The sequence below is a fragment of the Eutrigla gurnardus genome (genome assembly GCF_963514095.1).
Source record: "Eutrigla gurnardus genome assembly, chromosome: 22".
NCBI lineage: Eukaryota > Metazoa > Chordata > Actinopteri > Perciformes > Triglidae > Eutrigla > Eutrigla gurnardus.
The window spans coordinates 12,002,964-12,030,756 of NC_139933.1; the positions used below are offsets into that span (position 1 = coordinate 12,002,964).

A 27,793-nucleotide genomic window follows, 5' to 3' on the forward strand; every position below is an offset into this window, starting at 1 on the left:
ACCAATCCGCTTTTCTGTCTTTGACACTATCTAAATCACTCTTTTGTAGCTAGTTGACCATATTGACGACGTGCTGAAGCCGTTTCCGCTTTGCGTTTGTCCTGATGACGTCAGGTAAACAGAGGGGCGGAGCTCTTCGAGGGAAATAGTTGACGACTAGCAAAGAAGACAAGCTCACTGCCATGGCCCGGCTAACGACCTCGTAGTATGGGCTATCCTGCTTCGGACAACGTTTAAAATTGTATAAGTCTTTGAAACTCCTCTTGTTTAGTTTTCCGCGTCGCGGTGGTGTCGAGTACAGGCGACAGTTAACCACGGCTCACGGCAGCCGGGCGGAATACGAAAGCGGAAGAACTTTCAGCAAGCGTAGCGTTAGTGCCGCGGTAGTTAGCTAAAGTAGTTAGCAGCTAGCGGGCTAGCTTGCTCTCTTCGCTGTCATGCCTGGAGTTTCTCGAGATTTCGCTGCGTAAACGAGAACACACCGCGGTTAGCTGGCTAGCTTTCCGACGCCCAGCAGCAGTTTGTTCCACCACCGAGGCGTAGGCAGGGCGGACCGGACTTGGAACGGTGACAGGTCTGAACCAACACACAGCGGAGGTTTGCGCTTTCCTACCCGGACCTGTGTTTTAGGCGTCCGGAGATTGCTCGCTCACTCACACACCCTGGACTTCCCTGGACTGGATGAGATGAGAGGGAGCTTGCCATAGCGAGTTTCTATGAAATGGCCGTGGAGCTGTAACATTGCCAAAGCTTAAAAATAAGATAATCTCAGTCCGGCTCACAAGGAGTGTCAACCTTGCTCTTTGCTAAAAAAAAAAAAAAAAAAAAAAACCCGTCAACACTGCAGAAATGCTGACTGACAGCAGGTAATGGGAATAACATTTTTTACCCATCTTTGTCATTAATACAGGCTTGACATATAATATTACATGTATTGACTGTATGACTATTGCAATGCAACATTGTAACTAAATGACTGAATTCAGCGTGATAATGCAGTATCCATGTGTTTAATCTCTATATATAGACTCCTAGTGCATGTATGTTAATCAATGTGTTCTCACATAATGGGAGTGCCACATGTCTGATCATGTAAATGCTATTTTTGGTTCTGCTTCACGTTCTCTCTTTCTAATACTCTGATTAATTTCTTCTGCCCAATCTCTCCCCCTGCTGGCATCGGCTCTTTCACACCCTCTCCATCACTTTTTATGTTCACGCTGCTGCTGTCTTCTTCGCTCACACGCCACTCGTTGTTCCTGACATCTCTGTCCTGCATAGGAAGCGACACCGTAGCTGCGAGAGCGAGGAGGACCAGCAGCTCAGTTCTCAGGCCAAGAGGTCAGGAGGAGGTCCCAGTCTGCTCGTGTCAGATTTGGATTCGGAGGTGAGATTGAATTGATCTTCACATTCATCGTTATCGTAATATAGACGTAGTTCTTACCATTTGATCAGATGTGTAATGATAGTCTTCTTTGGGGAGAGGATAAATCTGCCAAGGTCATTGATAAAGCCAATTGAAATCTGTAGATAGCGCAAGAAGCCTGAAATCAAGTGTATAAATAAATGTGATTCTGCATCACATATGCAGTGCACCACTGTCAGGAAAAGCACAGAATGTTTTATTTACGGCATTTGCATCCAACCATGAAGCTACAATTCAAAGACCATCTCTGTTCTGCCTTTGCAGTCTTCCAGCAGCGACAGCAGCAATGGGATCAGTAGTCCAGAGAGAGCAATAGTAGCCACCACCAGACCATGTATACACAGCCAGAACAACTGCATCACCCAGAACTCCCTCAGCCCAAAGCCTGAAGACTCTGGCAGCTCCTTGCAGCATGGTTTCCATGGCGACGGCAGCAGTGTCTCTTACGACTATATAAACAGCGTCCTGAGGGAGGCGCACTTCAATAGTCTGCAGACCAGAGGTCGTCCAGGCTCAACATGACCGTGACCTCTGATTCCTCTCCTGACCTTTTGTCCCTCGCCCATCAGTGCTGACACTACTGGCACGGTGGCTTCTCCTTGAAAGCCTCAAGGCACACACTCGGGTCAGGGGAAGGAGATGCTGTGTGGGGAGGTTTACAGATTTGGGGCACAAAGGCTCATCCCCACCTCACAATGTACCATTTATCAAGACCATAAGCACATCCGCCTTTCCATGGCCCAGCCACTGTGGTTTTCTGTGCAGTGTTGATGTGTAAGTGTGTGTTTATGCGTGCGCGTGTGTGTGCACGCACCCTGTGCACTTTATAAAGAGGTATCATTCTCTTTACATGCGTGCGTTGATGCGTGGACATTTTCATTGGTGCTAATCACAAGAAACGTGTGATGATCCAAAGTGCTTGCAAAACGAAATAAAGCTAAGCACTTTACTCAATAACTCCTCATTCTGTTTACTCTTGACTTGGGAAGTCAGACGCATGTTTGTATCTGTGAAGTGGGGGATGTTGTTGTGATCATCTTCACAAAGGAAGTTCATGGAGGCCAATGGATTCACTTCCAAAGAGCATTATTAAAACAATCCAGTAAAATAACGTTTTAGGCCTTTGTTTTCTCTAACCAAAGTGACAAAGTCATAGCATATTTGCAGCGATGAATCTGTAATTTTTTGGTGTGGTAGGTCAGTGGGTTCAAGGTAATGGAACAGAGATTCTTCATGAGCCTCACCACCAAAATCCAACCTCAGATTAGACCCTGGCTAATTATAGAGCTGTGAGAGCACCGGAGCCTGCAGCTCAGGCAGCGTAACGCTCAGCACAGTGCGTCTAACAAAAACCGCCTCAGAAAAAGCTCACTGAATCAGCTTGTAACCATGTGTTTACTTTAGCATTTTACACATTGCGCGTGTATGCGTCATAACGCCTGTCAGCCATACTTGTTTATGTATGGTTTAATATGACCAGTACACTGTGTTGCAAATAAAATAAGAGATGTAAAAGTGATTCATATTTTATGTAATTTTTCCAAACCATTTGACATTGAAATAAAGCGTTGCTGAAAGTGATGTCTGCAAAATGCCACTGATGTTTAAAAAACGGTCCAACATTGATGTAGTCGTTAAGTGCTGTAACAAAAATACAGCAGGTTTTATTGTTACTCAGCATGTGCAACAGCATAGCTCGTGTTCACTGAAACAAAATACATCAGTAGCATTCATTGTACATATCGGTAGGTTGGATTACCATTTTGGCATATAGTGTGCACCGCATTCCACCGTCCCCAACACCACAGTATGCAACTGAAACAGCAATGGTGAGATCGTGAACCATTCAATTATTGATATAATGCATTATGTTGATGGAGGATGTTTTATCAAACAGTTCCACACATTAGTTAAAATACCTCAATTAATTCCTCCATTGGTTCTCCAAGCTAGTCTTTAATCATGCACTCTACAACCACTCACAGGTATGTTTGAATCAATACAGGGTAGACATGATAAATCATTTGTAAACTAACACTCTTTAACATTTACACTGACGTAATAGTTCAGTACCAAAAACTATGGAAGACAACTCATTTGTAGATTTGTGAGTCCATAAATTGTAGTGCAAATTACAAATGGAGGGATTCTCCCTCAGAGGTTTAGGACGTGCTGCAGAGGCGCAAGAGTTGTTTCAGTTGGCTAAAAGGAATCCTGAGATAAAGCAACTGTCAATGATAACTTGAAATTCAAGGCGAGCATTCCTTTGAGAGATGAGTCTTCGACCAACAAACAGCAACACAGCTTCCAGACCAGTCCTCACGTATGACAGTTGAGGGGTTTCTTATGCCAACTGGATTGTACTAACTCTTACAGACTACAGTTTAGTCTCTGTCTCGTAGCCCGATTTGCTGCTTAAATACAATTTCAAAGGAGGCACCATACAGATAAGAACAGAAAATCCAAACATAATGTGAATCTGCTGTCTATATAGTTATAAGATTACATGTCTGATCTTGGTTTATAAAATTAATTCGGTTAATGACATCATTGGTGTAACTATGAGAGTTCCAGCTGTAAAACGTTGCGGTCAAAAGTTGAGAAATGAGAAGGCAGATACTGGTGGGCTGCTATCAGAGGGAACTGAATTGCAAATGAAAGGAGCCTCATCGCTGGTTTTGATGATGCTATTATGCACAGCTAGACTCTCCCTTATGCTCTCGCCCATCATGTCCGTCTGGGACGTCTCGCTTTCACACAGGAGCCTCCCCTTTGTCACCAGCTCCATGCCGCTGAACAGGGACAGTCTGCTCAGACAGGGCTGCTCACTCTGGGACTCGGCTGCGGGGGAAGAGCTCTCATCGGTGTTCAACTCGGATTCTTCAGCGACCAAATTAACCTCAGCCTCAGTAGTCCTGACTGGCTCCGCCTGGTTCTGCACCAACTCATGCAGAATGGGAGAAAGCTTCTCCACATCGCCGTCATTCATCAGCTCCCCCGAGGAGTCTCTCTGGGCCAAGGCCAGACCAGAGGGTGAAGATGGGTGATTTGGTGCTTGGGTGACACCTTTGGGTGAAGCATCAGGCTGATAATGGTTGAGGTTGTGATTGTCGGTTGCAGAGTCGGTTGGTACTAAAGCATCCGAGTAGGTAGATGTGGTATGCTGATTAGTTGTTGCCTGATGGCTGCTGTTGGCTGTGTCCTGCCTCGGAGAGTGTACAGATCCACCCATGAGAGCCTCAAACTGTCGCAGGATCTGGTCAGAGGAGATAAGAACAAACAAAAGAGTATCATCTAGTGCCGTCCTGTCAGTCATCATCACGTGTCGCTTGCTCTTTATGTCTCTCTTACCTTGGTGGCTTTGTTTGCTACAGGCCCCGGAGCACCCTCGCTCAGCTGGCGGAGCTTTCGTTGTGTAGCTCCAAACATTTGTTCCAGAGAAAGGAGGTCAGAGGTCATGAGGCATGATTCAGCACACAGGGCCCGCTGCAGGGTTGGATGAAAAGAATGTAAATTGGGATCGCTGTAATCAAGATCTTGAGTGACGTGAATCTGAACCGTGGTTACCATCTTAACGGTGTTTGAGGGATCTTGAAGCTTGCTTGAGAGCAACTCCACCACGACCTCACAGTTGAGAATGGAGCACCTGACAACAAACGAGACAGAATCAGGCCATTAAAAAATAAATAATGAAACAAAAACAAATAATACAGTTCATGAAGGGACAATCAGTAGTATTCTCAGTCTGAGTTTAGATGCGCTGACTCTTTAATGAAGTGCTGGCTCTCCTCTCTGGACAGGAAAACTCTGGATCCTTCGGTCAGTCTGCTGATTAGCGCCATCTCTTGGCCACAGTCCCCCAACTGCAAGGCTTCCACCCTGGAGGCCGGACAGTGTGCGAGGCAGAAATGACAATGATGTGGAGAAAGTGAGAATATCTTTATTATCGTATGAACACCGGACATCCAACGACTACTCTACCTCTGAATTAGGCAGTCAATCACTGGTTTAAACGAGTCGACTTCGCCACTCACCGGTCCGATAGGTCCCCACTGCTCTCTCTACTGGCCCCAGATTGGCTCCCGGTACCAGGTGACTTGCTGCCCACAGAGGCCCTGCTGTTAGCTGCAATATCCTGAGAAGAGTTGTGAGAGGAGCTGTTGCCGCTGTCGGTCTCTTCCCAGCCGCCTCCCACCTGCCCTGGACACCGCTGGGTCAACGCTGTGGTGAAGACATGCAGTAGTTCCCGGTGCGAGAGTGAATATTGAACAATCAAACTCAATGAAGTCATGACACAGCCCACCTTTCTGACCACTGACAACGTCTCACCTTTCGGTTTACGAGCAGGCTGGTTATAGGCACACGCAGGCACGGCTACCTCTATGGGTGCAGACGGCGCCACCACGGCCCGGTAATGGTTGTCATGGAGACGGATGCCCTGGTGTTCAGTTGGGGGGAGGACAGCACTGGCCACTACCTCTGCAGCTTTCTGGATCTTATCCAGTAGTGAGTCATTGCCTGGGAGCCACAGATACATAAAAAGGTACAGAAAGTTACACAGAAGATAAGCTGGACTGGATTTGTGTCTGTGTGGTGGTCTATAGGACTCACCTGTCCCCTGCTTCCCTGGACTGTATCCGAAGCCCTGCATTCCTGATCTGTGGGAAGTTGCTGAGCCCATACCTAGACAGAAAGACACAGGAGACCTCTTGTACTCTGGGCTTTCAGTTCACAAAATACAAAGAACCGTAGCAACTCATTTAACCAGTTGCGTGGCTCCATTCAAGCTCTTTAGAGAACTCTTAATGGACAGTATTATTACATACAAGAGTAAGAATGGATGCAGACAATCCTATAACATCATATATCCTGTCTCTTCTCTTCTCTGTTCTTTAAAGGCAGCACTCCACACCCAGGGGAAACATCTGCACTGGTGTTTTCACTTGTACCTGATTAGCCCTGTTCTTTGAACTGTATCTGGATCACACATTATTTCCAGTATAGCTATGCCCACCATGAATCCAAGCTGAAGTCTAATTTAGTAGTAGTATTTAGGGAAGTGAAACGAAATATTAAACATGAACCACCCTATATTAAAAAGAGTATTGATACGCTCCTATGTTATTCTTTAATGCATACTTTTTAACGTTTTGGTGTAATTTATTATCATGGTGCAGCGCGCCTCAGCTCTCGGTGTCGGGGCTGAGCACCTACAACAACGCACACGCAGCAATCAAAGTGACCTTATTTGGATTTTAGGTTTGTTTCTAGTGAGATTAAGAGTTACTTTTCATTATTGATTTTGTTGTTATGAACATTACTGTTGCTGCTCTTGAAAAAACATTTAGCTAGATTTAAAATTTAAAAAAAAATTCTAATCCTGTTCTCAATGTATTTTAAAATGTATTTAGCAACGACGAGGAACTATCAATAAAAAAAGAAAGAAAATAATGAGTATCAAGTAGAGTAGTTAAGTAGTAGTAAGAAGCATATTAAGCTTTTGTTATTACTCACCCATTGATGGTGGTGCTTGGTTGAGTGGGGATACGCCATCTTTGGTGGATATTGTATCTGTGAAAAGCAACCTCGCCACTTCCTGTGCTGTATTTCTCACTTTCTGGTACAACGCTGTGCCATGGATAGGATCAGGCGGACCACTGTAAACTTCAAAAGCAAAACACCAGACGACGAGTGAATATTAAGATGACGAGGCAGCCCCAGAGCCAGAAGAGCAGAATGGAGCAGAAAAAGCAAAAGTGACCAAGGTCTAACCTGATGCCTGCTGAATGAAGGTGGAGTTCCTTCTAAGTTCTGTGAGGAAATAGTTTGAGCCGTGACCACAAAGATGGATAAAGATCTTGAGCACCTAAAACATCGGCAGCATGAACAGAATCTTGAGTTACTCACAGACGGGGAAGGGAGGAAAACGGCCACCATTAAAAACTGTATACATCATGAGAAACATGACACAGCTCCACTCAACTTCACAGTTTCATGTGACAAACAGATACTTGAATGATAACACTGTTCTCACCTTAAGTTTGACATGGCAGGACTCCACCTGCAGCCTCTCTAGGAGGTACTCCAACAAACACTGGCCGCAACCTGAAGACTCATGGGAGATTTCTACAGCGTGATGACGGTTAAAGGTATAATAGACTCAATATGTCTGATTTAGGCACATCATTCAGAAATGGATTTCAACAGTTCAGACATGATACATTTTCTAGAATGATATTAAATCTTGAAGAACCAGACTTCTATTAGATCATAGATGTGATTTTGAACCATTTAGCAGCCACCATCTGAATCTATTGATATGCATGTGTCACGTGAGCCACGTAAACAATATGTAAATCATCTTCAGAGGTTGCAGCTGCTGGCTGAACCACAACAGAAGCTGACGAAGGATACTTCCAATCTCTTGGAAAAGGTAGCCAGGACAGGGTGTTTCATCATCTGCTGTAGCCTTCACCAGAGTCGGGACCTACAATCGGAGGGGAAATGATGGGGAATAAATGTGATGCAAGTTCAAAACTGTAACTAAGAAACTGTATTGTAGCTCATGAGCATCGCAGAAAAATACACAAAACCATTTGCACTTTGAGTTTGATCAACGGTAAAGCACACACCGACATGGACACAAACTTGCCATGACAGCCGGGTGTAAGTACCAGGCTAGCTTTAGACAAACAGACTTGAAAGACTTTAACGAAACAAGCTGGCAGGTCAACATAAAAATGCAACGAGAGGCAACAAACGTCACCAAAATGTGTTTCTTCTTGCTGTTAGCTAGCATGCGACTAGCATAGCTAGTGATTGCCCAACTTAACAGATTCAAACAGACACTTTAACGTACGTCAAACTCGCCGACCTTACGTCGGCCGTTACTGCTTTTCACAACTAGTGTTGACCGAAAAAGCACTTACTTTCTGAAGAAAAGCCAGTCGCTCCATAAATGTTGCCATGATTTAGCGGTCCTGGCTGCGGGTTACTCATCTTCCTCCGAGGGGTACGAGAGGAGGCGGGGTTCAGGGTGACAGCTAGCCAATCACGGAACAGCAAGTAGCAATCACAAAATCTGTTGGCGTTGTAGTTCCGCCCACAGTCAAAAACAGCGAATCAACTTCGGGAAAGCGAAAGCTGTCACCTTGATTGATAGCGACACGAGCGAATCGCATTGCCGAATATCCTGCTGGACGTTTCCTTGATGACAGGGTCAACAATATGGCGCTGCCCGTGGTTTACAGGAATGCTTCATCTGCTGGCTGATGTGTGTGTTTTTATTAATTTAAATGCTTTATACGGTTTCTAATAGACGCAGGAAACCGCGAGGCATTATCGGTTTAGTTTTCTAGTTTCTTAAAGACTGAATAATTTCTGTTGACGTGTGGACAGCCGCCATGTCTGGGTCAAATGTCTGGAGTCGCAGTCGAGAGAAATTGAGAGTTTTCCCCGAACTTTTTGCACAGTGTGCAGGAGAGGTAAGCACCGTAGTCACAGTGTAGCAAGGGGAAATTGTTGACATTTAAATGCATTGCAGCTAGCTGCCTATGCTACTACAATACACGGTTAGCCCCCATGGCAAGTTAACGACCCTTTCCTTTTTAGAGCACGTGCCATTTATTTTTCTTTAATTGCATTTGCACATCATCATCATGCTGCTGTTAAAGCTGTAGTTGTGTAGCACTTCACTATAGTGTTCTTTTATCTGATTCGATGTATATTAAATATGTGTAGGGTAGGGTTTAGTATATATATAAAGTAATTGATCCAATATTCTAAGTGAAATAGATGATAACTTACTTAAGTCTCCTTTGTTTTGTGTCAACCTGTGTGTGATTCAGTCAGCAGCGTATGGGAAGTGTGTGGCAGCGACCACAACAGGCAGACAGGAGCTGAGGAAGGATATGTGTGCCAAGGAATTTGAAGCTCTGAAGACCTGCTTTATGAATGCAGTAAGTGATGAAGTCAGTAATCCTCGTGCTGGTCTTATGTTGTGATGATAGATGGTCATGATTCAACATTATTTTTAATTCTTGCAGGCAAAGAAAAAAGCCAAATGAATGGAAATGGCCCCACCTTTGTTGGAACTGAAAAGAGAAGTCGTGATGATGGACTTGTGGCGCTGGCAGCGCCTCATTTTATGTTGATGAAATAACACTTCCTCTACCAGACAGTATAAATGAACTGGATGTGTTGAAAGATATTGTTTTTCATGTTGAAATGGAGACTACATGTCACAATTGAGCAAAAATCATGTAGTACTGCTACATCTTTAATATGCAAGACTTAATGTAATATACAAAGGTGAATAAAATCTTGTTAATATCTGCCACCATTATTGGAATGTAGAACAACAACCATGAATGTAATAATGTTTTTTTTAAATTTATTCTTATCAGCAAAATTTACAGAAATACAATGCACATAGAAAAAAATAGAAAAATAGCCTCTTGTACAGAGCAAGGGTCTTTTGGTGCCAGATGGAGGAATTTTCTGAAGAAACACTACAAACATATTTCCTCCCACTGTCCTTAACATTTATTTCACAACTGTACTGTCTTAATAGTAAGATTAGAAGCAAAAAGAAGACAAATTGAGTAAATAAAACACATTTTGTTTAGATAAAACAGCAGTATATGTTTTGGAAGGCACTGATAAATCAACAAGGATATATCTATCTTGAAGATGGAATGATTGATAACTAGAGTCCTGGATCCAGCTGCTTCATTGTCCACAGTTTAACAAACAGAGAGCCTACATTATATACACCTGGTAGCTCCAGCCTGATGTTGAATTCAGTTACTTTCATTTGAAAGTACATTGAAATGCTCACCAAGGTGCCTGAACCCACATTAAATTCCAATATGGGGTACATGTAGGTTCAACAAAAACCTTAAACAACAATCGCAGTTTAACATAAGAGAAATTACAATATATGTACACATCTCAAAGTAACAGAAACACTTTCATCAGCATAGGAGACATAAAGCACAAACGGATGAATGTGAATCAGAACTAAGGTGATTCACATCCAAACGTTAACACACCCACCCTGTCTAAACACTACATAGAATGGCATTTGCATAGATTTATATACATTTTAACAAACGTTTCAAAAGGTTCCTCGCAAAAGACAAAAATAAGTTAATATTTACACTTTGCTCTTTAATAAAGACTTTGGGCTACAGTATCGAGAAAGAGAAACCTTTCCCCTTTGTCCATAACATTTCTGAAGGCAAGAAAGAATGTAAGGCAGCCATATTGTGGTCCAAAGTATTACACGTTTCCTGCAGGTGTACAGTATGTGATGAACTTGCTGTCCAACCACTGACTGTGAATTTGTACGTGTCTGATGTGTGTTATTCCGCCCCCTCATCCTCTGAGGCCTGTTTAATCTGCCGCGAGTGCACCATTGCCCCAGCTAGTAGCTGCTCCTCCAGGGCCATGTGCAGGTCAGAGCCCCCCAGCTCCAGCAGGGGCTCCAGTCCGGGCACCCCCCTGGACAACCCGGTCTCCTCCGGGGGCCCTCCGGCTTCTCTGGGTCCCAATGCCCTGCGCCTCCGCCTTAGATCCATCTCTCCCTGGTCCCTGATCTTCTCATGGGAGCCCTGGGGGTGAGCCTCGGCTTTGACGGGCTTGTCTTCCACACCCTCCCTGGAGTCCGCCTGAGCAGCAACGTTCTCTTTGAGGTCTCGTCCTCCTTTCTTCAAAGCTTCACTATCTTCTCTCTCAGCCCCCTGTGCAGCCTTTCTGTCTTCTACAGCTCGCTCCAGCTGGGCCGGCCTCTCCCGAGCCTCCTCCACCTTTTTCTCTTTCTTCGCTCTCTCAGGTATTTCATTGTCTGCTTTCTGCTTTTCCTGCTCAAGTCTCACTTCTGCAGCCTTCTCCTGTGCGACTTCTCTGGCCAGCTTCTCTCTTCTCTCCCTTTCCAGTCGTTGTGCTTCCACTCTTGCCTGCACTTCTTTCTCTATCCTTTCCTTGTCTAATTCCTGCTCTCTGGCCAGCTTTTCCTTTGCCTCCTGCTGAAGCTGAGCCTCTTTCTCTAGCCGTACTTTTTCAATTTTCTCCTTTTCCTTATCGATGCTTCTTTCTTCACCTTTAAGTTGAGCTACCTGATCATTTGGAAGTACAGGCTGATGGCCATCAGATTTTTTCTTTCCCAGTGGCACTCCCCTCGCCCCCAGCTCACTTTGCTTATGGGATTCTCCTCCAAGTCCAGCACGGCCATCCTCCTTGTAAGCTGCTTGAACAGCTACTTTTGGAGCCCCGACCCCAGCACCCGTATCCCCGGCCTGTGCTTGATTCTGGTCCACGTCGTGAGGCTTGGCTATTCCAGCTCCTGCTGCCTCCCTGGGCTGTTTCAAATCTGAGTCCAGGCCAGACTCTTTGGGCTTTGCTGCTCCACCATCCACCCCCTCCTTGATGCCTTTCTCTGGCTCACCTTCAGCAGGCCCTTTAAATTAAGAATACTTTTGTCACATTTAATTCTTAAATCCAGCACTACCACCTATGTCATATCTGCAAAGCATTATGCGTCCACCCACCAGCAGGTTGTTTCTGATGGATTTCCTTGTGTTGCTCTTCTATGACAGCCAGCAGTTTTGACTGTTGGTCAAGAAGTCTCTTTTGTTGCTCCTGCTGCTCCTTAATCACCTGCAGGAGCACGGCATGGTCGAGCTGGCCTTCTACAGGACAGAAACGTTTCATTAAAATAAGTCACAACCTGCTCTCAGAACATTGCATTAGTTAAGAAGCTTAGTCAGACTGATGTAGGGCCAGTCTAGGTGAGAGGGGAAGAGAAATATTCCACTATGGCTTAGTACTGTCCTCATTGATCCATTCAAACACGACTGTAGCCTCAAACATAAACTGGAATGGGCAGTCGTAGACACACACAAACTATGTTAGGGGGCAAGGTGAGGCGGATTCTACACTGGCATATTATTTAGTTATACGATAAATATAAAGATGTACTCTATTTATATGTAAATATCTATTAACATGGACAACTGAGAGAATGACAGAAAATTTGAGCGACAGACCGAGATAAGAGGCGAGAGGGAATTCATACCTGCAACCAGCTTTTTTATCACTGTGATAGGAGTCCAGCAGAGACAGAAAGAAACAAGGGGTAAAGATGGAGAAGGAGGGAGAGAGAGGGCAAAGGTAAACAGAACGAGAGAGTCAACAAAAGCCAAAAAAGACTGCACGGTGTATCAAGGAAGGTCAAGAAGTAGGAGAAAGAAAATGAATATTTCTGTCGTTTTAAACCGTTTGTACTGTCAAAAATGGGCACAATAAGCAAGGACAGATCACAGAGATTACCCAGGATACCACGAGTAAAGTGAAATAGGAAATAGAGAGGTGGGGACATAAACATCATGCAACAGATCACAGCAAATCATTTAAGGTTTTTTTAAATAGAAAAGGAAAAACACACTTTTAATCATTTTCAATGTGTGCATGTTAATTATTTTGTGATTACCTGTTTTACTTGTATTTCCTGCAACCTGTCTCAGTATGTTGTATTTACATATTTACAAGAATAATTTTAATACTTGGCTTCATTGCATTCTGGTCTATAGAGGCTACTGTCGGTGGAGAGACTGGTATCCCCACAGTTTCTATGTGAAATTATTGCTGTATGGTTGTTGAATGTTGGTGAAAATGTGTACCAACCAGTTAGCAGGACAAAATACATTTGATTCAGCTATATTTTAGAATACAACCAATCCACTGTATAATATAAAAAAGTGCAACTTGTTTTAAATTAGACTATTAACTCATCCCCCTGGACATTTTCGCCTCCACTCACCATCCATCTTCTCGTCTGCTGTGTCTTTGCTGTCTGCAGCCTCTTCTCCAGCAGGGTGATGCTCTCGTTCAGGAAGTGGAGCTGACGGACCAACAGATATCACCGGGTCAATGTTGCATTTTCCTACAACTGTTTTTCCACCAGCTGCCTCTAACTGCAGTTATAAAACTAATACTCACCTTTCACTCCAGCATCTGGAACTTTGTCCACTTGTTTGACAACATCGACCGCATTCCCTGGAAGAGGATCTTTCACTACAACGGGCTTGTCAACTTCCTTTAGAGGGAGAACATCCTGCTTTTTGTCGGCCTCCGCGTGCAGCTCCTCCACCACCTCGTTGGACTCGACTTCACCTCCACCCAAATTCACTTCCTCTTTCCCCACGACAGCCTCCACAGGCTTTGGCTTCACTTCAAGCTTGTTGACTTCATTGCCCTCTACCTTCACAGCATGCCCTAAACCTTGCTCTTCATCTCTTTTGGCTTCTTCGGGTTGTTTCTTGTCCTCCTCCAGCTCTGCGTTGTTCTTTCTAGTGTCCACCTGGACCGCGTCATGAGGGATGGGTGGTTCGTGGCGATGAGCTTCGCCCTCTGGCACCGCGACACCTGGGAAAACAGACAAAAACATCAGCAATTCTACACAGTTCAAAACCCTGTGAAGATTCCAGCTTTGGTTGTTTCCATACCAGCATCAGGGCGATTCAACTGCGCCTCTTCCTCCTTCTTCCTCTCAGGTAGTTCAACTGGTCCTTTAATCTGGGGGGGCTCAGGCGGGTCCCTCTCCACTGGTTGTACAACCTCCACAGCTGGAAGGTCGGGTTTTTCTATCATCACTGGCTTCTTGTCTACACGGAGATACACAAAACGCAATCTATTACAACACAGACCACTGCTACTGGTTATCAGCTCTATAAAATGTCTCATATAATTCCAAGATCATCTAGCAAAACATTGTTTCCTGTTGAGGCAACATTAGAAAATATTAATAGATTAATTTATCCATAAATAGTTTTTACGCTAGAATGTTTTACTTGTTTAGTACCAGTGCTGCTGGTGAGTTTTTTTATTTGCTTTTGCTGCATTTTCTCACACAACCAGTATATACATTTGAGACACATTAACATGACTAAATTAAGAAAACGTAAATTCGACACCTCATTATTCCACGGTTTTCTCTTGTCTGAGAAAAGTCTGAATGACTGTATTTTAGTGCATTACTATGGCCCCAACACTCTTTATTTTCTTGACCAGTCGTGTTTATTACACACATTAACCGCCGACATTAAAATAAATGAACACCTCCGGTATATCTCACATGAACTGTGCGTACTGACGCTCCCAGATGTAATTGAATTCTAGCAGTCGATACCTGACGTGTAGAACCACTAGGTGGCAGCAAATACAGACAACGGCCCACAAACAGTGGGGTATAATAATTGAGCGAGAAAGAGAAGAGAGGGGGAGGTGAATTCAAATTGAAGCGACAAACAGGAAACAGGTGTAAGGGTCGGACCAAATGGGTTTCACATCGAGTCAAAATGTTAGGAAAGAATGCAGTAAAATCAAACTAGTTAAAAAAAAAGAAACAATCTCATTGCTGCCGTCAGTTAACGGGTTAGAAAATGATGTCATGGGATAAGGAGAGGAAGTCCCTCCTGTCTCACCCCAAAAACTAAGAACATTAATTAGAAAGTCTTATCTCCATTTGTTTCATCTGCACCCCAATACCCCTCCCAAACCCATATCACCCTCCTTCCTTTATACAGCCGGAGGTTGCAGGCATTTTATAGCAGAGCTGCCACAGGAGATATGGGGGGGAGACAATGTATTTTGGGGGGAGGGGGTGGCAGGAGAAATGAACAGAGGTACAGGGGTGGAGAGAAATTACTGGAGTTTGAAGGGCATCACTCTCGCTCCATCAATGTCAAGCACTCAGTGCTGCTCTCAGATATTATCAAGAGGTTATCTCCTCACCCTGCCTGTCTGTCCATCAGTCACTGTCTGTCTCCATCTTTTCTTCTCACAGAGATGAAAGAAACCCTTTCTTTTGCTGTGGCTTGGTGCTATTGTTTTAGTCTCACTGGCCCTTTGGCACTGGCTCATATTCTCTTTACGTTGCCGTTTTAGGGCGCTGTGGTCCACGACTTTGGAAATAAAACAAGAAATAAACATGTCTTTTGTGCCGCCGGTGCCTTTTGCATGAAATAATTACATGCAGCACTGCTGTCTGATCACAGACGCTGCAGACAACCCTGGCTCCGGCCCGTTGAGGTAAATGTTTCCATGGCTCATTAGTAAACCACTCTCTGCTATAGTCCATCAAGTAGATAAGTGATTGCCAGCCATTAGCCCACGTCATGATCTTTACCGTGCGGTTCAGGGAGGTCTGGGAGCAGCAGCTCGTTCTTAACAGGTGTTGGAGGAGGAGGAACTTGGACTTTGGTGGTGGGGCTTCTGGCCGAAATTGAGAGGGTGGTAAAGGTGCTGATCAGTAGAATGCCCAGACCCACCCAGAGCACCAACTACAGGATGGAGAGAACAAGTCAGTGAATAACACAATTTAACTGAGCAATTGATTAGGAAAGTGCAAATTCTGCATTAGGTAACCTGGGAAATGATGCCATTCTTCTGGATCTTTCTAAAGATGAGAGCAGGGCATATGAAGCAGATGAGGCTGCCCATAGTGGCTCCAGTCAGACCCAGAATGGTTTCCACTAAAGAGATAAAAGGGGAAGAAAAAGGCAGGGATCATGTTGTCATCCTGTATAGTAACTCGCAACAAGGGGGCAGTTAGAGCGTTTGTGGTAGTCATAAATAATGCATGTTGAAATAATGACCAAACATTTACGGCTAAAATAGTTAGCTGAAAGTAATGGATACAATGTTGAAATAATTAGGTAATGTCATAGATAAACATTTTAAATAATTAAACAAACGGTAATCATAAATGGTTGAAAGATCCAGCTCTTGCCAATCCAAGTGGTAGTAGTACGAATGCAAACTTGACCATAGTTTTAACAAAGGTATGAAACTAAAACTATTGTATTTAACTATTAAATAATCACTTTTTGTGGTGTCAATGAAGGGATACTTGAGCTCATCTATCAGGGATGTGGGGCAACGTTAACATAACACACAAAAGGTTGTCTCACTGAGCCAAACGTGGCACCAAAACTGCCAGAGTTGAGGGTTTTTGGTTCCAATTCTCTTCTGCTAAAAAGCTATAAGCAATTTCCCATTTTCCCGCTCTTTATCCCTAGTTATAGCTCAATTCATACCTGCCTCTGCTATTCATAACCAGTACCCGCCCAGCCCCAGGCTCCCATCCATGGCACCCTGCTCTTGGCAGCAGCGAGCCCTGGCCCCACCCCTCTGTGGACCACGGCCGGCTGGGCGTCAGGCCTGGAAACCCATCGTTCATCCAGAGGACGGACACCATATTGTCTCCCTCAGATTTAGTGTCCATTCTCCCCAGGGCCCTTACCTCCCTTCTCCTCAGTCTATTAGTCTGATTAGATACACAAAGAGGGAGCCAAACCCGCTGTGTGTGTGTGTGTGTGTGTGTGTCCACCCAATCAAAAGTTTAACAAACAGCCACCACATAAAAGGATGAATAAAACATAAACTCATTCTAACCTTTACATCTCCACCATTTTGGAGCCGTTTGTGAGTGAGACGGAAAGACCCAAAGACCCTGACAGAGAGCCAATATTGGTGTGTACATATATTGGGGTGTGTGTGTGTGTGTGTGTGTGTGTGTTTGTGTGTGTGAGAGAGAGAGAGAGAGAGTGAGTCTGGGAGAATAATAGCCCTATCTTTCCGTCTGCCCGTCTAAAAGGAGATAAAAGTTAGGGCCCTGATTTAAGGACTGTGTTAGAGTGTGACAGTCACTGACTCGTAAAGTCACATTCACACATGTCGTAAAGCTCCCCAGCTACTCCGCCCACATAAAGGAACACATGCACCTTAAAGACCTCCAGTCAGCGAGCTGTGCACACACGCACACACACACACACAGGATGTACCGTTGGGGATGAGAATGCCTCCCAGCATGGTGCCGAACACAATGCAGAGGGTGATCATCTTGAAGCGCAGAGGAGGCATGTATCCCCCAGCAGCAAACGTCCCATCCTTCTGCTGTAAGACGGAAACGAAGAGCGAGAAAGACAAAACGAATACATAAAATCTCAAATTTACAATTAAATTGGCTTTTGTTTTAGGGTATGATTTGATTTTTGTTTCCTGGGTGCTCCTTAGCGTTTCTGCTACATTCAGTGTAGTGCTGTGGCCAAACCAATTCTCCTCCAGAATATTGTCTTATTTCTAATCATATCGCCAACAGCTAGTACTGCTGGTCTGGTTGTCACCAAAACCACAAGCAGTACTTCCTCTTTCTATGGCGGAGCCAATAGATGGTTTCTATGGTGCAGTTTGAAATACAGAAGTCGGAATCATTTGCAAATGTCTTGTCTTTTATACCACCAAACAAATGTTATGCATGAATTAATTTCACCTGGATAATTTAGACACACAATGTAATCATTGCACCTGGTAAAAAGGGATAACTGATGCATTTAAATAGGAATAAACATAGGATTGTGTCTGAAAACAAAATATTATCTTACTCTTTATATTATATTATACTCTTTATGGGCAACAGTGTATAACATAAACTTTCATTTTTGGACATGGTATGCATTTTTCTAAACCACAACAGGTATTGTTCTTGTCAAAGGATTAATACGAGTCAGCTGCATTCATGTGCCTGTGATGTCTGGATATGATAAAAATGTAATCGACATCACAGTTGAGTTCCTCAGCAGGTGTTTCCAGGGGCCTCTATTTATAGGGAGCGACAGGTTTCTGTTTCATTTATTGTCAAACTGCGTCACACAGACAATGGGAGTGCTTGTTCACACAATCCTTAGGAAGCAGGTTACACTGTGTATTACTGTGCCAACACCTACTGGAAGGGCAACTAGTGTCTAGCGACGGGACCATTCTATCATGCATTGTAATAAAACACACACATGTTGATCGTGGTGAATATATCGTCATGTGTATCAAAAAAGCTCTCTAGCTCGCTATCATAGTAGAGAAGTGAAATAAAGAAAAAGAAAATAGGCCTCCATAAATTATCAGAAAGAACACTCACACGATGTTCCATCTGTGATGCAATGATAATAGCTTAAAGTGATTTCAGATGCGATTTCAAATCACATACTAACTTGAGTTTCCAGAGCATTAAACCATTTGTATTATAAGTAGTTTTACTAGTATTACTAGTAGCAGTCAAGCTCACCTGCTGCTCAAAAAGCATGGTGTTGATGGCCTGGCGGCAGGGCAGGATCATCATGGGGAATCCGACAGCCACAGACATCATGAAACCCACGCGGATCATCTCCGTCACCAGGTTGGATGGGAAGTTCATCAGCACGTTGCCTGCGATGTTCTCTGTGAAGCTGACGTAGCCAAAGAACCCCACCTGGTTCAGAGAGAGGTGGAGGGAACCAATACAGGTTTGGGAGGAAAGAGAGAAAAGACATTAAAAATGCTAATGTGAAGATGACTGATCAGGACAAGTAGACACTTCTTAATGATACCATAAAATCAATACAGCAGTGACAAATATAGCCAGTGTAAACGGCGGTGGCTCTGACTCATGGAAGCGAACTCTCCACTCACAGTGATGTAGAAGATGGTGACTACGTTGAGGGCCGAGGTGAAGATGGTGCTCATGCGTTTGACGGACGGCTCGTCCAGGCTGTCGTACGTCGGCAGCACCTGCCTGTGAGAGACAAGCAGTCCAACAACACACTCCACATGCTGCGTGACACAAGACCACACCGATGCTGCGCTTGTGCATTCATGTGCCGTCCAGATGATCAGATAAACAACTTAGCTATGGGAAGCTGCACCCCTAAGTCTTTTTAGTGCTCAAACAGCTGACAACATGCAGCATATGCCGGTCTAGGTGCTCAAAATGTGATAGTGGAACTGCTCTGTAGATTTCTTTAATGAATAGCCATTTGGAGGCCCATTTGTGCCACTCAATTAAATGATGCAAGTCTCTCCTCGTGTCCCTCTCAGCATCGAACTCAGACAAGTGATTCATTTTTGCTTGTTTAGCCCATTTATGTTTTAACACCATTAAACAGTCATTGCTAATATCAATTAAGACGTTAATTGTTTACCAAGCTGGGGTTGAATTTCTGTTTTTTTCTGTACATGTTTAGATAATCTCCATGGTTTGTTAATGAATGTGTTCAAAAACGTCTGCAAAACTTGATCTAAAATGATATTTTAGATCAAGTCCTCCTGTTGGCACTAAAGACAGCAACCTATGTGCAATTAACATATATAATTTATACTTATTTAAAGTGAATTCATTATTTTTCTCTAAATAGTTTGTTTAGTTTTTCAACTCCCTTTTCCCCATTCTTCCAGAAATTAATTAAGCAAGTATCAATAGTAGGAATCACTTGAATCCTTAATTGTTATGTCCTGTGATTTATTAATTGATTAGCTGATTATTACTTGCAAAAATGGGCCCCCAAAGCCATGCAGCCAGACGGTAAATTAGACTCTAAATCCGACGCATGTATGCATGTAAGAACATCCGACATGCACATGAATGCAACAATTCTTTTAGCGTGTGGATATTTTTTCACATTATGAAAAAAATGCTAACATTCATGAACTAATAATTTGTGTTTCCTAATCTTTTAATGGCAGTCGATGGAAGCAATGTCATGGCAGTGGGGGGTGAAGTATGTAGGAAGTGTTTGTCTACATACGAGTGTGTGCATATATGTGTGTGACACAGAATGGGTGACAGTAGTTGAGGCTAGCTTAAGTTACACCTGAGACCGTCTATCCGTCCCCGCTGTCATGTTCTAGGAGAACGTGGCGGTGTGGAGGGGCCCATCGCCACATTACCCGGTGAATTTACAGGCTTTATATATAAATACATATATATAAAACAGTGAGTGCCTGGCAGGTTTTAGAGCATTATAAACTTTCCTGGCAGACTCTTTGTGCACCCCCTCATATATATATATATATATAAATATATGTGTGTGTGAAAGGAAGAAACAGAGAAGAAATGAGAGTAAGAAACCATAAGCTCTCTTTCTCTGTTTGCCTGTCTCTCTTTCACACACTCTAGTTTTTATGAGCAGGCACTGTCCCGTGGTGCTTTTTCTTGACGCTTGTTGAATCCGCAAACCAATAAATCTCATAACCACCGTTAAAGAAAACAGCATATTGCAAGTGGGGAGCAAAGCATCTAATGCTCACTCAATAGTCCTGACTCAGAGGCTAATGTGTTTTTCCTTTGGCGTCGCCCTTAAAACAAGGAAATATTTTGGAGGAGATCTTCAAAGGAAATGTGGTTAAGTACGTATGTGTGTTGGGAGGGCTCGAGTGTGCGCTGTCGATAATATATAATAGCATGCTGACAGTAGCATCACAGAGGGACATTTTCGCTGCGCATGTTTTTCTTATGTCCCTCTATTATGAGCTAACTGCTCCTCGCTATTCAAAAGCGCAGCCAAAAAACAACAGGGCCAGCTCCCATCCCGCTATAATGGTGATGTTAAGTAATGTTTTAACCGAAAGTAAACACATTTCATGAATGTAATAAAAATCCAATGTGCTGAGAGCGGTTTAATCAGCCTGTGAATACATCAGTGTGTGTCTGCAAGATGGCGGCGGTCCAATGTGTTGATTAGTGGTTTGGCTTTAGCTGCCTGCCGCCTAACGGAGCTCTTGCCTCGCTCGGCCTGACCACAGGCCAAGAAACCACCCTGCCAAATATCACTCAGCACTGCTAGTGGGAACCGGCGCACAAAACACACAAGTGCACACTTTTTCTTCTTCTTCTAACATGCGCACACCTCACTTGCTAATGAACCATACCATAATGTTATGTTAGCTTTGTGCGATAACATTAATTAAGGTCTCATTTCAGTCTCAATCCTACAGTCTCCCTCTACTGCCACTGACGTCACTCTCTCGGACACAAACAGACCCATACAGCAGCACCACCCAAACATCTGGTCCCTAATGACCTCACCAAAACACTCCCTGCATCCTTCCCCAGCACTACATTCAAACCAAAGATAAGACTTTGTACATCCACATCCCATTAGACTTTCACGTTACCCGCTCACCGTACCGTCAAAACTAGAGCAAGCACGTAAGCACAGAGGACAGGACAGAAGACGCAGTGACAGAGCATGCAGATGAGTGAAGATGGAGAAATGAGTGAATACGGTGACTCAGAGAAGCTCTGATTAAGCTTTAAGGAGTGACGCGCAGTCACTGTGGGAAAAATAATAGAATTAAAAGATTGGCGTGAAAACTCTATTACAATGTGTACATTAAGATGAATATGTATTATTTTTAAAAAAACGTTTTCCTTGTTTGTCTAAATGTAATAATTTCAGACTATAGTTATACAATTCTTGGGACATATAAAATTGATTTGACTAATTGAGCTTTATTCTTGTCACATGAGAAAGAACTGAAGCAGTTAGTCTCAGGTTCATTCTACAGGGGGCAGCGTGGAGCAGACACTGACGGGCTGACTTTGAAAAGCACATAACCAGTAATGCGTAGCCTCCCTTTACAACTAGCTATCCATCAACCACCTCATCGACACAAATGTGTGTGTCTTTACATGACAAACTCACCCCAAAACCTCTATTCTGGGTTAAAGCAGCGAAGCAAGTGCACATGCACTAATTATATGTTTGCTCAATTTCTACATGCAGCAGTGAACGATTCAATTCAGTGCCTCTGCAGGAGCTAGATGGCGGAAAAGCCTCCTTTTTGAGAATCTACCCACTACATGGTTGTGAGGAATACTGTCAAATATTCCCTATTCTGAAGCTTGTTCCCAGCCTTGTTCGACATTAGTTTCTATACATGGTCCTGTTCGGGTAGAGGGGCGGGAGGAGTACTTACGACTGACAGGCGAAGGCCATCCCACAGATGGGGAGACAGCGAAACACACCCTCCCAGCGCACCACATAGACCTGCCCTAGCCACCAGCCACTGAGCAGCCCATGTTTGAACGAGGACAGCACCATCTGAGGGGAAGGAGGGGGAGGGGGGGGGAGTTACGGCCCGAACCAAATGAAGACAAGTGTAGGGAGAGAACGGAGAAGAGGAGGGGGGCTGCACCCATGCTGACGGCTCACAGACAGATAATGAAAGTAATCAATGAGGAGAGAAAACCAGAGAAAATGAAGAAAGGGAAACAACGAAAAGACATGACAAGAAACCTCATACCGAACACAAAACCTGTCACAGCTGAAAAAATTGAGTAATGAAGGGGATATGTAATGAATTAAAGTGAAAACACACATTTGATCAAATAAAAGGCTCATGAACGGGTAGTCTAGACAAAAACAGCCTCACAGGTTTTCGATCAGCATGCGTTTCTTACGTCTTGCTCCTTGAATTACCTGATATAATCAGGCAGCAGAACACTCCATTACCCCCCACCCTCCCACACCCAGGCTGCTCATCCTGGGGGTGGGGCGGTGGCGGGAGGTCAGCAAAGATGAAACTTTCACTTCAGTATGTTACCTCTGCCTGACTACTACTGCCACCAAAAACACACAAACACAGACACACTCAGAGAGCTCAAATGGCTCAGACCAAACCCGAATTAAAAGGTGAGAAATGGGAATGACTAGGAGGAGTGGGCGAAAGGTTCAGGAAGGTGGGAAGGGGGGGGTTAAGGAGCGCAAAGATGCAGGGGAGACATCTGGCTTCCTTCACTCTCCAACCCCCCCCCAACTGCCCTGACGGTGGTGTTATGTCGGGAATGGTTTCCGTGGTTTACTTACGGGTGACAGCAGAAGGTTGTGGCGATAATGGGCAGGCACTGAATGACGCCCTTGATGCGCCACAGGTGAACCCGCTCCACCCAGGAGCCTGAGATTATGCCGTAGCGCAGAGATGACAACACTATCTACAGCAACAGCAGCAGAAAGAGCAGTGGGACAGAGGGGGAGCAAACAAAGGGTGCAGAGGAGGTGGCCGAGGAGAGTGAGGGAGAGCAGAAGGACACGAGGGAAAAGAGAAGGAGAAAGAATAAAAGGGGTGCAATGAGGAGAAAAGGAAAAACGAAGGGTAGGATGAAAGGAGGAAGGGAAGGAGATACATCACTGTTAGAGGGTTAGGGGTCTGGATAGGGCCGGGCCTGGATCTAAAGCCAGACACACACACCACACCACTGTTCGAGGTTTTCGCCATGCTACGGAAATATGCGTCACTATCAGTGAGAAATCTGTGGAAGCAGTAATGTGGGTCAGTAAAACAGAACCACACACACAAACTCTGTGTGTGCATTTAAAGAGTAAACGCACTGAATCACATGAGGGAGAAAACACCAGCTGGACATCACTGGAATCAGAATGTTTTAGTATGTTGCACCTCTGACCACTCCAACCTACGAGGAAGAAATCCATCAGAGCTGTGTGCTTAGTACTGCTTAACATTAAATATAAATAGCAGAGCACTGAAAGTCCTATTGGAAGGAGTTGTACCAGTACATTAGTTACATATACACTTCCCCACTGAGTTTGACCTTATGCTGAAATGGTTTGTCTATTAACTGGGAACACTGTAATTTTAATATCTTTGGATTTTGGACAAAAACAGCTATTAGAAGATGTCACCAAGACATCTAGGAAGTTGTGATCCATCCATCAACCACGGAGTTTATTTGATCGATTAAAATCAATTCAAGATATTAATTGATTGTGAAAAAAATGAACCCTAGGTTGCCCTGTGGATGTATCGTTCACCATGCAAAAAAAACCTAAAAGGCCTCAAAGGAGCCCAAACAAGTTGTATATTAAACAGCCACCTGCTTGGACATTACTGGTTTGAGTGCAGCCATAAGTGAAGCATGATTCAAATGATTCAAAGTAAGACTGAATGTAACTTCAAAGGGTTGCAGAAAATAACCATTATATAACAAATGGGCAAATATAGAAAGATAATTCCCTGAAGATGCAACGGTTTGTGATTTGGTGGAGTTAACTCTGTGGCCTCTATTTACTTTGCACTTACAGTGCTTAACATGTCTCTAGTGGGTATTTCCAAGTGCTGTCTCCTTCCCAGGGGAAAGCCTTTGTTTCAGCTTATCGTGCAGCGCAGCAATTGTTTTCTACCTGATGTGATTAAGTGAGAATTTGCTCTTTAAAAAAAACAGGACCAAGACAATATTGTGTCGGTAAGGAAGACATTGTTCTGTACAATGGAGCAAATAAGGAGGAATTAACAAAGAATACAACAAAATAAAATGCATCCGAACAATATTCTGAAACCAATTAACTGTGTTGCAGGTACAGAAATGCATTTATGGTACTTATATGCACTACATTTTACAGGAAGTACACTACAACAAAGAGCACATTGGCTTCAGAATCAACTCTAGTACTTGGAGATACACGTAGCATAACAACAAATCAACTAAATCCCAGCAATCACTGTCTTCCAAAAGAAAAGCCAAAGTGTTTCCATTGCAGTCTGTTCAGATGCATTATGTGAAGTGTGGCTGTGTGTTAGCGAGCTCACCGTGAACATGAAGAAAGTGTAGAACATGAGAGCCATAGCAGAGAAGGACTGGATGGAGGACATCATGTTCCTCTGCAGACTCAGAGGGAGGACGATGAACAGAGACACTGCGATCAGCAGCAGCACGCGACAACTGCCAGTCACCTTTAGAAGACAACGTAAAATGACCACATTGTTTTTTGTTTTTTTTAAGAACTTACTTACAGACTTGAGTCTACTTATTTCTAGCCTGTTGATTTACCTAAATCAACATTTTTGGTTGCAGAAGAAAGCAGTAGATCTGTAACATATGTTGCAAAGATTGAGAGATGAATATAGCAAATAATTATCTCAAACCTGTAAACCTAACAGTTGAGCGAAGAAATTTGAGCCCAGATCAGCGATCACAACGTAGAAGGCAATACAGGTCCCCAACATCAAACCGATCATACTGAAGGGGCAGAGAGAGAGGACGGGGGAAATTATTATAGTGTCTTCTCAAATACATCTATGATAATTATTAGAACAAGATAAAGGTGAAAATATACACTTCAAATACAGCATACTGTGTGGTGAAATAATATTATGACTTGCCTCATCTCCACCACAGTTTTTCCTGGCTTCCCATAAGCATGGAAGGCTGCAGAGGAGAGTGATGTCAGTGTGAACAACATGCAGCCAAACACAATGGAGAATGATTGTGATGTGATTTTCTGTACGCTACATGAAGTTTAACTTTCTGTTTCTTCGGACACAGTTTTATCAGTCTGTTCAGTCATTCAGTCAATGCTTCCGCTAACTGTCAGTAATAAATACAAAAACAGAAAATGCATCGTTAAGATGAGAATGTCACTTAAAACTCACCTAATCCTGCATAGGTCCTTCTTTTGGTGGTGTTTGCAGTGTTGACCAGGAACATGCAAGACTTGTGGGTCATCCACGAACAGAAGAACAACAGGAGGGTTCCCAGCACGATCCCACACTGCAAGAGAGGACAAAGGGACACTTAAAAACACAACACACATGCATAAAGTTGTCCTGAAATGTGGTCCTCTTACTGGAATATAAAATAATGCTGTCTATGAAATGATCCAAGCATCTGTTTTTGTTAAAGTGGCCTTGTTTAAATCTTCATAACCTGGCTGGGATTCAAATTGGCATCCTATCCTAACCTATCTTCAGTTTGATATAAGTAGACTCAAACCATGAAGCCCTATAGAAAGACAGTTTAATATACACTCTTCAAGATTTAACAAAAGAATGCATAACCAACGAGCCTTTTACAAATCAGTTTAATCTATGACAAGAACAGTGTGATTAGCTTCCAGAGAGTGTGTGATAAAAGACGTGTAGGACCTGCGTGAAAACATTACATGGCCACTAAAGAGTCATCATGTTAAATGGGACTATTTTTAAATAAGTGACATTTTACTTTGCCTGGGAGGTGCATTGTTGTTGTATTTTAAATCAAGGGCCCAATAAATTATTGTGTTATGTTTAGGTAGATCAGCCCTTATAAAGAAGTCCAGCTGTGATATATCATATAGGAAACACCTTGCTGTAAAATTCAACACCACTACTACTGACTGCAAATAGCATTATTTTGATGAACTACGTCTATTTGAAGCTTGTTAATGTGTGCTTGTGAGTTGTTCTAGTGAATATGTACATAATATATCACAGTTTAAAAGGTTGTCTATAGCTTCCCTTATGCTGGTTGATATGCAATACTAATGGAATTAAATAAAAGCCAATGTTAATGTTGCTGAAAGCATTTATTCACAAATACACAATCTGACTAATGTCTGTGAATTTATGCAAAAAAATATGGAATGATATAAAGTGACAACCAAGTACATTTATTCCATGGCTGTACATAAATACAGTTATACACTACCTGTAATTGTATTGTGCATTTCCCTCATACTACTAAAACTACTATTTATATCACAGCTATAGTTAAACATTTACATATTAAGATTTCACACAGCCAACATACATGATACTTTATTAAACATTAAACTTGATGATTATGCAGCAACAGCAATGGCCAAACTAGAATAATATAGTATATTTTGTCGCCAATACTTCTGTTTTCGGTGTTTATACTGCTACGTGTACATGCTGTGTTCAGTTAAAAGAAAGGGTCGTGTTTCCGGGGAGGATTTTGACGTGCAGCCGCAGGTGACCCACCTGTTTGAAGCAGAAGGGCATGGTGAGTACACTGACTCCGACGATGCTGTTCACCACGTTCATGATGAGACCCCAGTTAGACGCCGTCATTTTAAAACGCTCGCTGACCGACCCTTCTTTGTTCAGAAAACGTCAAACAAACAGTGAAGTATAAACCGTCCGCGCTAAATCCCGGGTTTGTTTGTCCGACTCCTCCGCGGATCAATGACGTGGCGCTCTGGGAGAAAACACAGAGACAACAGACTTTCACGGTTGACACTTTTAAACGTTCGTCGTTTTGTGAAATACACACCGACACAAACGGCAATAAAAACCGAATTACAATGAAATACTACACGACATAAAGACTACAGCCTTTAGCTAGCAAGATAACATTAGCCCTTAATAGTTTTTATGAGTTTGTTAGCTTAACGTTAACTCACCTTTTTCTGCGCCTACCACGTCGCTGTCCTGTTTTACGTCATTTCTGACATTAAACGGCCGTTTGTCGTTAGGGGGGGGGGAAATCTGTATTCGTGTGTTTGTAAGAAACACGTTAACGGAAACTGTTTGAGATAGACAAGTCTAAAATAGCTGTTACTTTTTCTGAACGCGTATCCAGGAAGTAGAGATTGTAGTCGAGGAAGTTGAGGGAAGACGACACGGCATGCTTGTTCCGTCACAGTTGAAACACTTGGGCGCCCACTCGTGGTCACATTGTAGAACATACTTGGGTTTTCCTTTCCTCTTTTTCTTTCCTCCTGCTCGACTAAAACCCACCAACTGTAGCTTCATTCT

General features: G+C 43.4%; 4 protein-coding genes across 7 annotated transcripts; 2 read left to right on the top strand and 2 right to left on the bottom strand.

Moving 5' to 3' along the window:
• The first annotated feature begins 135 nt into the window (after positions 1-135).
• Positions 136-2,945, top strand: LOC311033133 (uncharacterized protein). Its single transcript, XM_084040340.1, has 3 exons — positions 136-866; positions 1,282-1,387; positions 1,691-2,945. Exons 1-3 carry the CDS (start codon positions 850-852, stop codon positions 1,946-1,948), a joined length of 381 nt encoding a protein of 126 aa, XP_083896466.1. The 5' UTR covers positions 136-849; the 3' UTR covers positions 1,949-2,945.
• A 109-nt stretch (positions 2,946-3,054) lies between these two features.
• tepsin (TEPSIN adaptor related protein complex 4 accessory protein) lies at positions 3,055-8,459 on the bottom strand. Its single transcript, XM_084040339.1, has 12 exons — positions 8,356-8,459; positions 7,841-7,913; positions 7,461-7,552; positions 7,199-7,292; positions 6,941-7,090; positions 6,038-6,109; positions 5,756-5,944; positions 5,461-5,647; positions 5,192-5,305; positions 4,994-5,072; positions 4,778-4,912; positions 3,055-4,682 (listed from the first exon to the last, which is right to left on the bottom strand). Exons 1-12 carry the CDS (start codon positions 8,392-8,394, stop codon positions 4,017-4,019), a joined length of 1,890 nt encoding a protein of 629 aa, XP_083896465.1. The 5' UTR covers positions 8,395-8,459; the 3' UTR covers positions 3,055-4,016.
• A 174-nt stretch (positions 8,460-8,633) lies between these two features.
• Positions 8,634-9,724, top strand: ndufaf8 (NADH:ubiquinone oxidoreductase complex assembly factor 8). Its single transcript, XM_084040671.1, has 3 exons — positions 8,634-8,910; positions 9,274-9,384; positions 9,472-9,724. The coding sequence occupies exons 1-3, from the start codon at positions 8,830-8,832 to the stop codon at positions 9,490-9,492; spliced, it is 213 nt and encodes a 70-aa protein (XP_083896797.1). The 5' UTR covers positions 8,634-8,829; the 3' UTR covers positions 9,493-9,724.
• Positions 9,725-9,798: 74 nt separating this feature from the next.
• slc38a10 (solute carrier family 38 member 10) lies at positions 9,799-27,640 on the bottom strand. Of its 4 annotated transcripts, none has more exons than XM_084040668.1 (18): positions 27,439-27,640; positions 27,017-27,233; positions 25,688-25,805; positions 25,418-25,463; positions 25,181-25,274; positions 24,845-24,988; positions 22,217-22,341; positions 18,932-19,034; positions 18,549-18,731; positions 17,272-17,383; positions 15,854-15,960; positions 15,615-15,768; positions 13,933-14,091; positions 13,427-13,852; positions 13,248-13,328; positions 12,504-12,524; positions 11,977-12,117; positions 9,799-11,885 (listed from the first exon to the last, which is right to left on the bottom strand). In XM_084040668.1, the coding sequence occupies exons 2-18, from the start codon at positions 27,104-27,106 to the stop codon at positions 10,792-10,794; spliced, it is 3,198 nt and encodes a 1,065-aa protein (XP_083896794.1). In that variant the 5' UTR covers positions 27,107-27,233; positions 27,439-27,640; the 3' UTR covers positions 9,799-10,791. The 4 variants fall into 4 exon arrangements, with proteins under 4 accessions (XP_083896794.1, XP_083896793.1, XP_083896796.1 ...); XM_084040667.1 differs by lacking the exon at positions 22,217-22,341 and adding an exon at positions 23,107-23,231 and having other exon boundaries at positions 27,439-27,635; XM_084040670.1 differs by lacking the exon at positions 12,504-12,524 and having other exon boundaries at positions 27,439-27,637.
• Between the last annotated feature and the right edge of the window lie 153 nt (positions 27,641-27,793).